An 11,534-nucleotide genomic window follows, 5' to 3' on the forward strand; every position below is an offset into this window, starting at 1 on the left:
TGAACAATAATTTAGTCCATTATGTGTACCATTAAGGTAGGTCAATCATTTCCAGGCCCAAGAATTTTATCCTTTTTAAAAAAAGTTAAAAAAACCCATATAAACAAGTTTATCACAGAATAACTGCTTACTGAAGAATCAATTTGGAATCTCAGATGCTAATTATATTATTTTCTTTTATAGGATACTCTTTTTGAGACAACAAATTAAAGAACTTGAAAAACTAAAGAATCAGAATTCCTTCATGGTGTGAAATATTGAATAATTGCACATGGGTTTTAAGTACAAGACTGTAAAACTAGTTGCCCAGTCTTAACTTTTTTCAGCTGCATTTGAGTAGACTTTGGACCGTTGAGTTGGGCAATACAAAATAACATGGGAAAGGGGAAAGGAAGGAAGTCATTGGGGGGGAAAAATACAAGGTGATTTGTAAAACCCTTGAAATGTAGATTTCTTGTAGATGTATTCTTCACGTTGTAAATATGTTTTGTAGAGTGAAGCCATGGGAAGCCATGTGTATCAGAGCTTAGACATCCAAAACTAATCAATGCTGAGATGGCTAAATACCTAGCCTTTTACATGTAAACCTGTCTGCAAAATTAGCTCTCTTTTTTAGTTAATTTATCGTTCAGAAATCTTGCATTTCCTGAAATACAATGCAAGCACCAGGTGATCTATGTCTCAAAGCTGCAACAGTTTGAAACAGTTAGGGTAATGTACAAAATATCATGAAACAACTGTTTCCACACTTGCACCTAATCAACAGCAGTGCTTTTCCATTTCTGTTTTACAGAGCAGTGTTTTTAATTTTCTGTGTTCATTTTCCTTTTAAATTCCTAGATCTGATTTTATTAGTTTTTTTTTTTAAAAAAACTTCTAATTTCTTCCTTTCATAAGGCACTGTTGCTATGGCACTTTTCTATAATCTTTTCATTCCTGTGTACAGTAGCTTAAAATTGCAGTGATTGAGCATAACCCACTTGTTTGTATAAATTATTGAAATGTATTTCCATTTGCACCTGAAAGAATGGACTGATACTACTACTGGGCATATGTGTTTGAAGGTACATCCCTTTCTCAGATTATAAGGAAATAGCCCAATGAACATGTCAACATAGTTGTGGGAGGGAAAGAAGGAAAAAGCTAGTCAGATGTGAATTGTATCTGTTGTAATAAACATGTTTTCAAACAAAGAAACAAACAAAAAACCACTGGTTTTCTTTTCCTTGATCGATAACATATTACAATTTAGACTGTTTGGAGATTCTTCATCAAAGCTGTTCTTGTTGAATACTTTTTTACTTAATTAAAAATAAGTCCTCACAGGAAGTTTTGTTTAAAAAAAATGTAATTGTGTATAAAATATTTAATGACATTCAACAAGGATCAGTGACACCTCCCAACAGTTGTCATATGTTAACTCCTGGTTTTTACCTGTCTTGCTATTATGACTTTTCATTTGAAAGGATGTTTGTGTTGTAGCTAACTGTTCAAGTCTGGTGCTGACTGCTGTTCTTAGCCATCACAAAACGCTGACTTTGTGTAATTGGAGTGTCTCACTGTTTGAAAATGGTGGGAAAGCTCAGCTTTGTATATTGTTTCCTAAAGTATATTAAAAAAATAAAAAAGAAACTATTGCTACTACAAAATAAATTTGGGTTTTTTTTCCAAAAAAGTTAATAATTACTGTTGTTTAAGTCTTCATACATTCCTAAAGTCTGTCTCTTTAGAACTTTAGGTCATGCGGAAAAATGGCCAGCTTGCAAACCAGCTGTGCCACTGCTGATGTATTGACTTAAAATTCATTCACAGATGCATCTGTCTCAGAAAAACAGAATCCTGCTTATTTATGTATGCCTCTTCCATTTGCTTGTAAATCTGTTGTCTTACCTTTTTGTCTTCTTGATAAAACACTGTAAAATGAAAGCACTCTATAAAATGATTTCTCTTGATAGAGACCTCAAAGAAGATGTAATATTTCCAAAAGTTTTAAAGCCAGAAAAGAAAAAGCTATTTTTGTAAAACAAAGAAACAAACTTATTTTTAGCACTGTTTACTAATCTGCAATCACTTTCTTATTTTAAGAGCTTAAAATGTATTATGTATAACCTGATCTGTTCATAACATCATGTTTGTTTTATGAAAATTGAAAGTGGTTGATTTATAAAATTAAAAGTGTGTCTAGGTGGGTGATAATGCAACAGTATAACAGATTAGTAAGAAATAATTTATATAAGTTATGGAAATATTAATGTAGTTAAAATAGAGTTTAATACACTGAATTCTGGTGTTTCAATAAAGAAGTGTACAGTGTTTATGGGTCAGCTTCTTTGTGCTGTTCTGTCCTTTGTGGATCTTGAGTAGATTCACAGGGCAAAGAGGAGTTTTCCCATTCTAAAGTTTTGTTGATTTGTTCTGTTCTCTTGAACAAGTATGCCAATCAAAATTTCATGTAATTGATATTAACTAGAAAAATGTTAATTTTTTATTCTGAAAGGCAGTCCATCAAGAGGCAGGAATACATCATGTTCAGGAAAACTGCTCTATTCCATCTTTATTTTTCTAAAAAAATACTAATTTAAAATATTTTAAGGAGTCACAAATTGGGAATTCCTCTGTTTGTTAAACAGCACTTTTTATTTTCTTAAATTTTATTGTTGTATTGTGATTATGATTTTTGGTAAGTGAACTGTCAAACAAAAACTAGCTCTCAAACTGATTCAGATTGCATGTCTTGCACTATCTAGTAGTACAAATAACTTTTTAATATTTAAAAATGTTCAAAATCTCAGGCAAAATCACTTAATATCACAAATTTGTGTTCCTGTCCAAAAGCTCATAATTTCAGGTGGTGACCAAAGTTCCTGGCAATTGTCATCTCAGATTACAATTATTTATTTTTTATTTAATGTTGGTTTTGTGGATTTCATCGTAGATTAGAAAATGTATCTGTCAAGTTTGAAAAGTTTTTGATATTGTCAATGATATTTGACCAATTCCTATTTAGCTAGCCCAACATTTCCAGGCCCCTCAATTGTCCTTAAGATATCACACTTGCCCAATCAAAGGAAGCCCCTCCACTGTCTTACTATAATTATATATTTTGTAAATACCTAGCAGTGTTCCATGTGTCTTGACATACAGCCATGCTGGCCACATGACCATGGAAATTGTCTTTGGACAAGGATGGCTCCCTCAGCTAAGAAACTGACTTCAGCACTTCCCCGTAGAGTTGGAGATGACTGGACAGGGGATACCTTTACCTTTCAATACAGAGCTTCCTGGGGAAGCCTGTAATACTGGGAATGGTAAAAGGAAAGATGACAATCTAAAGAAAGGTTACAGTAGTGATGGATGCACCATTGGAATACCTGAATAAGCAGACTAGGGACAGACTGTCAAATGTCACAAGCTGTCAAGCATTGATTTTAAGGCAAGATCCTGTTTCAATTTCCTGAATCCTGCACAGGCATGCTCAAGATAAAAGAACTGATAGGTTTCAGGTAGCTTTTAAAAATGTAGAATTGAATTTTTGTCCAACTGCTCTGTGAATTAAAATTAGTTTCCCGGCTGCATCAGTTTCTGTGGGACAGCCTTTTGTCCTTTATTATGTAGTGCTTCATTTCATTTATTATTTTATTACTTTAATATCAAGGTAATCTAGACAAGAAGCACACCCAAAATTACTCTATCCTTATTGTAAAATTAACAGAAATCTGAAAGTGCCTCTCTTCCCGTTCCCCTTTATAGCCCAGGAAACTAGAGGGGGCCTCTGAGTGCTTGAGCAGGAGGTTTTGTACTAGAAGACCTCAAAGGTCCCTTCCAACTCTCTTCCTCTGTCATGCCCCATTTATCTAACAGCTGCTTCCTCCTGTCTCCCTAGATCATTTTTACATACCATTGTATTAATTATCATTAAAATTAATGCCCAGTAATACACAGTACCAAAGGAATCATGATCTGCCTTTCTAACATAAACTTAATCTCTGCCTAGCTAGCATATCTATACTAGATGGAAAGTTGTAACCTAGCAAAAAAAAGGAAGGCTGATACTATCTGGAAATCCCAGGAATTGCCAGGTGTATTTGTTTTATTCGTCAAGCAAAAATTACAAATTCAAACAAAATCAATGTGACAGCGATGATAGACATGCCAGTGCACTTACACATGCTCCCTTAGGGACCTCTTAAATATAGAGTGAAGACCACAGAAGTTAATTTAGAATTAAAATAATGGCTGATACAACTGAATCAGGTAAGATATTCTAGACTGAATTCTGTTGCAAAAATCGAAGTTTAAAGTGGTTGTTCACATGTGTTGCATTATGATTAAAACTAAAAGGTCATTTCCATTACGTACAATTTTCTATACAATACCTACGTTTTGACTGCGAGTGTCAATTCTAAACTCTACAAACTTAAGAACTTCAAGCCTAGTAGCATAAAGTATTCTATTATGGACAGAAGAATCCAAGACTTCTCTTGTACTTCTGAATTTGCTTGATTGTATTAATGTCCGATATATGGTAAGGATTCCAGACACTTGAACAGTATTCCAGGATTGGCCTAATGTATGTTTTATAAGCTCTAACGAGCAATACAATATTTCCAGTAAAAAAAATCATAGAATTAAGTCCACAATGTTAGTGGTTTTTAGCAGTGCTGTTATAATGAACTTTAGAACATAAATGATTGGGGATGAGTACACCCAGGTTCTTAAAGAGAAGGGTTGTCTACTAAAGTGAGTGGTGCCCAACCTTTCTGGCTGCATGGACTGGCAGCTGAAGCCGCAGTAGCAGCAGCAATTGGGGGGGGGGGATGGTTTCATGCATGCAAAGTAGTCCTGCACATATGCAAATGAAGCTTCGCATGCTTGCCCACCACTTGCATGGCCTGGCTCCCAATGGGCCGCGGACCAGTACCAGTCCATGGACACTGTACTAGATCAATACCACCTGTAATAATGCCGCTTGGGGTGTGTGTGAAAGCCCTAATAAGCAGGCATATACATAGAATGAAGGCTACTGCTAAGCTTGTAAGCCGCCCTGAGTCTTCGGAGAAGGGCGGGATATAAATGGAATTTAAATAAATAAATAAATAACCTATCCTTACATTCTGGTTTTGTTTTCCAATATGCAAAACTGAACATTTTTTAACTGAAATCTGAAGTTGCTAAATGGATGACCAAAGACATGGTCAGTGTTATTTTACAAAGCAAGTTTTCAGCAATTAAACAATTTTACATAATCAGCAAAGAGGACACACGATTACTTTTGTTCATGTAGTCCCAATATTTTTATAATGAAAAAGCTGTAAATTTGAGTAAGGTGAATAATCAATTGGTTTATAATTGATTGCATGATTTTGCATGTAACAACAGAGAGATGGACCTGTAGTGGTTCAAAAGGTGGAGATTCCAAGGCAATAGTATGGACATTCATAACGCAAGTACTGTATAGGACTGTGTGTGTGTGTGTGTGTGTGTGTGTGTGTGAAATAGAAGAGCTATGTGTATCACCTTGCATTCCTGAATGAAAAATGAGCTATATATCTAATTAATTCCTATGTCTATCAATGGTCACAACTAATCATTAATTCATTAGAAGTCTGTTAAAAGCACTGCTATCATACAATATAGTTTTATTAATTATTCAGTTGACTATATGAAAAAAACAATGAGCATCAGCTGCAATAAAAAAGTATAAATATTGGGCCCTTATTGTGACATAATTGGCAGTTGAATCAGGTATGTATCTTCTGTACTGTGTTCTACATGCACACATTCTCTTGAGGTAGGGAACTTCCTATTTAACCATAAAATAGCTGCTCAATTTTTGCACTGGTAAAGGCTATCCAATGGTCCTAAGTCAAACCTGCTGGATATTTTTCTGTTTAAAAATATTCTTGCCCAGCCATTTCAGCAATTTGATGTTTGCAAGAGACTGTTGGTTTAGTAAGGCATTTGATAAAGTAGATCACAACCTACTATTTGATAAGATAGAAAAAAGTGGGTTAGATGAATCCACCAGATGGATTCGTAGCTGACTGACCGGCCATACTCAGTGTGTGGTCCTCAATGGAACTGCATCTCTATGGAGGGAAGTGTGTAGTGGGGTACTCCAGGACTCTGTTCTAAGCCCAGTGCTCTTCAACATCATCATCAACGATTTGGATGAGGGGATAGATGGGGAACTCATCAAATGTGCAGACGACACCAAGTTGGCAGGAATAGCCAATACTCCAGAAGATAGGCTTAAGATACAGGAGGATCTGGACTGACTTGAACACTGGGCGCTATCTAACAAAATGAAATTCAGTGGTGAAAAAAGTAAGGTTCTACAATAGGCAAGAAAAACCAAATGTACAGGTATAGTATAGGTGGTACTTTGCTCAATAGTAGTAAGTGTGATAGGGATCTTGGAGTCCTAGTGAACAATCACTTAAATATGAGCCAGCAGTGTGCTGCAGATGCCAAAAAAGCCAACACAGTGCTAGGCTGAATTAACAGGGAAAGAATCAAGATCACGTGAAATATTAATACCACTTTACAATGCCTTGCTAAGGCCACACCTGGAATACTGCATACAGTTTTGGTCACCACGGTGTAAAAAAGATGCTGAGGCTCTAGAAAAAGTACAAAGAAGAGCAACAAAGATGATTAGGGAACTGGAGGCTAAAACATATAAGGAATGGTTGCTGGAATTGGGTATGTCAAGTTTAATGAACAGAAGGGCAAGGGGTGACATGATAGCAGTGTTCCAATATCTCAGGGGCTGCCACAAAGAAGAAGGAGTCAAGCTATTTTCCAAAGCACCTGAAAGCAGGACAAGAAGCAACAGATGGAAAAAAGTAAGGTTCTACAATAGGCAAGAAAAACCAAATGTACAGGTATAGCATAGGTGGTACCTTGCTCAATAGTAGTAACTGTGAGAGTGGACAATCACTTAAATATAAGCCAGCAGTGTGCTGCAGCTGCCAAAAAAGCCAACACAGTGCTAGGCTGCATTAACAGAGGAATAGAATCAAGATCATGTGAAGCATTAATACCACTTTACAATGCCTTGGTAAGGCCACACTTGGAATACTGCATCCAGTTTTGGTCACCACTATGTAAAAAAGATGTTGAGACTCTAGAAAGAGTACAGAGAAGAGCAACAAAGATGATTAGGGGACTGGAGGCTAAATATATATAAGGAACAGTTGCTGGAATTAGGTATGTCTAGTTTAATGAAGAGAAGGACAAGGAGTGACATGATAGCAGTGTTCCAATATCTCAGGGATTGCCACAAAGAAGAGCGAGTCAAGCTATTCACCAAAGCGCCTGAAGGCAGGACAAGAAGCAATGGAAAATAATGGATAGAAACTAATCAAGGAGAGAAGCAACCTAGAGCTAAGGAGAAACTTCCTGACAGAACAATTAACCAGTGGTACAACCTGCCTCCAGAAGCAGTGAATGCTCCAACACTGGAACTTTTTAAAGAAGAGACTGAACAGCCATTTGTTTGAAATGGTATAGGGTTTCCTTCCTAAGAAGGGGGTTGGACTAGATAACCTCTAAGGTCCCTTTCAACTTTATTATTATTATTATTTTATTCATTAAACATGAGCCCCAGTCAACTGAACATTCAAACTGAGTGGCGCTGATGGTTGACATGGGTTGCTGCCAGCATCCTACTTATCAACCTCCTTAAATTGTAAGATGTTCTGAGTAGCGCAGTTTTTTGTAGCATTGCTGGAGTTATTACAGGAAGCTGCAGTTTCTTGATGTATTTTGCAAAATTTTGCACTGTTACACATTTCATCCATAATCACACAGTTTCGATGGCCAGGTAGTGATATTTTGTAATTTTTTCCAGTTCTTTTTCTTTGACTCTGGCATCTCCTGATACAGCGATATCAATCAGCTGTACGCTTCGGTTCTCTACAACTGCGATATCTGTCGTGTTGTGTTCCAAATGGCGATCTGTTTGTATTTGAAAGTCCCACAAGATCTTCACCCTCTCATTCTCAATAACTTTTCCCACCCTATGTTCCCACGACCTTTCGGACACAGGCAAGTCATATTTTTTACACAATGCCCAGTGGATTAATTTAGCAACTTGGTCATATCTAGCTTTGTAATCAGTTTGTGTGATTTTGCTGCACTCACATATTAGATGTGAAACAGTTTCAACTTTGTTATTGCAAAGTTGGCAGTTTGGATTGTCAGTGGATTTTTGTATCTTTGCTTTCATAGCATTAGTTTGTAGTGCTTTTTCTTGAGCAGCCAGTATTAAGCCTTCCGTTTCTTTCTGGATGGTTCTCATCTTAAGCCATGCCCATGTCACGTTGTTATCACATTTTCCTTCAATGTTTTTCAAATGCTGTCCATGCAAAGCTTTGGTTTTCCATCTATTTAATCTGTCATCCAGCCATTTTTCCTTATATTCTGTCTTTATTTCTGTTATTTTTATAATGCTCTCTGTTTTCACAGCCTGCAGCAATTTTTCTGTACTTTGATTCATATAGTCACTCAAACTTCGTTTTTCTTCTTCTATGGTTTGGTGGATTTGCAATAGCCCTTTGCTCCCTATTTTTCTTGGCAGGTACAACCTGTCGATGTCACTTCCTGGGTATAGACCATGGTGCATATTCAAAAGTTTACACGTTTTCCGGTCTAGGTTTTCCAGTTCAGCCAAAGTCCAGTTGATAATTCCAGCTGGGTAGTGTATCACTGGGACTGCCCATGTATTAATGGCTTTAATTATGTTTCCAGCATTCAGCTTTGATTTTAATATTTTGCGGACTCTCCTGATGTATTCCTTTTGCATTGACTCTGACTTTTCCATTCAAGATGTTATCAGCTTCCACTATGCCTAGGCATTTGTAACCATCTAGGACTGTTTTCCATTTTTGCATGGTTGCTTTAAAAAATGTACAGATATTTTTGCTGATTCCAAAACAACAACAACAACAACAACAACAATAACAACAATTTATTTTGCTAAATGAAAAATTTGTTAAGGGAGTTTTGCCCCATTTTACAACTTTTCTTAGCATATTTGTTAAGCGAATCACTGCAGTTGTTAAATCAGTAACCTGTTTGGTTACGGCTTCCCCATTGACTTTGCATGTCAGAAGGTTGCAAAAGGGGATAAACTGATCATGGGGGTGCTGCAACAGTTGTAAGTTTGAAGATGGTCATAAGTCACTTTTTTCAGTTCTGTTGTAACCTCGAATGGTCGAGGATGATCTGTATTGCCTTAGCTGAGAGCAGGTTATGTTGATAGACCCAAGATTTTTAGAAATGAATTCATCTATAGATAGCTATAAACTTTTGGCTTTTTCATGGGATGCAAGGTGGTACAGAATGTGGACAGTACTGATTAGTGATGTCCCAGAGATTTTTCTATACGTTGAAGACTCTAACCAGTAGCAGAAGGCTGTAATGTTAGAAATAAAACTGTGTGTGTGAAAAATGGGCTAGTATTTAAAACAAGAGATGTTATTAGGAGAAGCTCTTACAGCAGTTTGCTGTGTCCATGCCATCAGTTCACCTTTTTCTAGAATCCACTAGATGGCGGAAGTGCACCAGAGATTTCCATTTCTCTTCTTGAAGAACTACAATCCTTCCTTTGTTGACTCCACAAACATTTATTCCTTCCTTTCTTTACAAGGGTTTCTGTAGATGTTCCGAAATAACAAAGAGTCTTGCTTCCAGATAAGATATAAATCATTATCAAAGCAACTGTTTTACTGTGTGAGGCAGATTCCCCCACGGGGAAATCGCATTACTTATATTCATATATTTTAATCATTGTACTTATGCATATTCAGTCCTTTGGTCAGATTCCCATTGGATACGTTATCTACCTGATTACCTGTTGAATAAGACCTTCCCCCTCACTTAAAAAAAGTTTCTTTTTGTCCTGAGGTTGCCTGGAGGAGCAATGAAAAGGTCCTAATCTTTTCCCCCAGTTATGGGATGAAATATTGAAGGCTATAGAAAAATAAAATACTGGGTTTCTGGGTGCATTGAGTAACTTGGTAACATTGCACTAGGATTGTGTTAGTTGGAACATGCTCAAGTCAAACCTTGCCCAGGTTCCTTCAAAGTAGGTTTTCTTTTAGGTCTGACTGGTGTCTTAGATTGGGCCACTCCACTCACTGAATTCCTTCACGAATTGAGGTGCTCTGTGTCTGTGGGCCAGTCAGGACATGGTCTCTATAGCACCTTCTGAAAGTTTAGGGTCCTTTGAAAAGTGCCCTAGAAGTAGCCCTGTTAATAGATTGGTGCTGGAATAGAGTGAGGACAGATTTATGAATAACAAAACAAGGGAGTTTATTTCTAAATCAAAATGAATAATAATTAAATAATAAGTAAGCCCCATCCTTGACCACCACTGCAAGGAAATGTCTGTGTTCACAGTTCTGACATGGTGAATGGCAGCATTCAGAAGTAGCTAGTAAGCAAATTGTCATAAGGTGTTCTTATGATCTTAACAAAAAAGGGAACATTTTTTAATATAACTCAAGGCGGCAAACATATCCAACACACTTTCCTCCTCCTATCTCCCCACAACAACCCTTGAGGTGAGTTGGGTCCAGAGAGATCTACTCCTGGCTTAAGGAAGAACGTGATCTCACAGTCTCCTTCTTTCTAGCTTGGTGCCTTAACCACTAAAGCAAGCTGGCTCTCTTTTTCCTTTTTTTGTCTGTTGATCTTGCTATTATAATCTTCATTGAAAGGTGGAAAAATGTGGTGACAACTGTCAGTGATGTGTATTAAATATTTCATCACCAAAGTAAAATCTTCAAATTGAGTGGGGTATTTTTTGGGGGGTACATTGTAGTTTTCTTAGCAACTGTGGAGATAGTTTGCCATTGTCTTTTCCAAGACATTTTTCTTCTTCTCCCTAATCCAGCCCCCAGTCCTGGTTCATTACAGTTTAGTATCCTAAGATGCCACCTGGCTTGGGTTATGATAGAAAGAATAACTGTGCAGTGGCTTTTTTTTTAGTTGTTTGTTATTTTATTTTTTTCCAAGTCATTGGTATTTTGCAGCACAAAAAGCAGCAGGTTAAAAATAAGATCTAGGAGGAGATAAAGCTATTGTCTTGAGAACAGAAGTAAAATAAGAGATTCTAATAACAACAACGATCACAAATGAAGAGATGCCCTTTAGGGAGAAGCTGTAGGATTTGGGTGTGCATCTTCTGTCAGGCGGAGTCTCTGTTCTAAAAATGGCAGAGGGCAGCAAATTGAAGCCCTCCCTGTTTTGTGTGTTGTCACCCGCACACACAAAGGGTAGGCTTTGATCATGTTAGTGTTATTTCTTCCCCTCCCTTAATCAATGTGGAATAACAAGACAACTATGGATATGTATTTTGGTGAATATATGGAGAAAATTATTTACAGATTTTGTCTTGTCTGAGACTATACATACATTTATAAGCACACTATATCAAATGATTTGTAAAGTTTTGTCCAATTGTCTTTAAAAAGATTATTGGCTCTGAACGTGGATCTATCAGCCCCTTTTCATTCTTATGTCTT

At 36.8% G+C, this 11,534-nt stretch overlaps 1 protein-coding gene across 3 annotated transcripts in view; it reads left to right on the forward strand.

The window, feature by feature from the left end:
- The window catches only part of WAC (WW domain containing adaptor with coiled-coil), a 56,050-nt gene extending 55,188 nt beyond the window's left edge, over positions 1 to 862 (forward strand). For all 3 annotated transcript variants that reach the window (XM_081345226.1, XM_081345225.1, XM_081345227.1), the window contains exon 14: positions 184 to 862. In XM_081345226.1, coding sequence (XP_081201352.1) covers positions 184 to 253 — 70 coding nt within the window. In that variant the 3' untranslated portion in view covers positions 254 to 862. The remainder of the gene's footprint in view (positions 1 to 183) is intronic.
- Positions 863 to 11,534: the final 10,672 nt, after the last annotated feature.

The sequence above is a fragment of the Vipera berus genome (genome assembly GCF_964194415.1).
Source record: "Vipera berus genome assembly, chromosome: Z".
NCBI classification, from domain to species: domain Eukaryota; kingdom Metazoa; phylum Chordata; class Lepidosauria; order Squamata; family Viperidae; genus Vipera; species Vipera berus.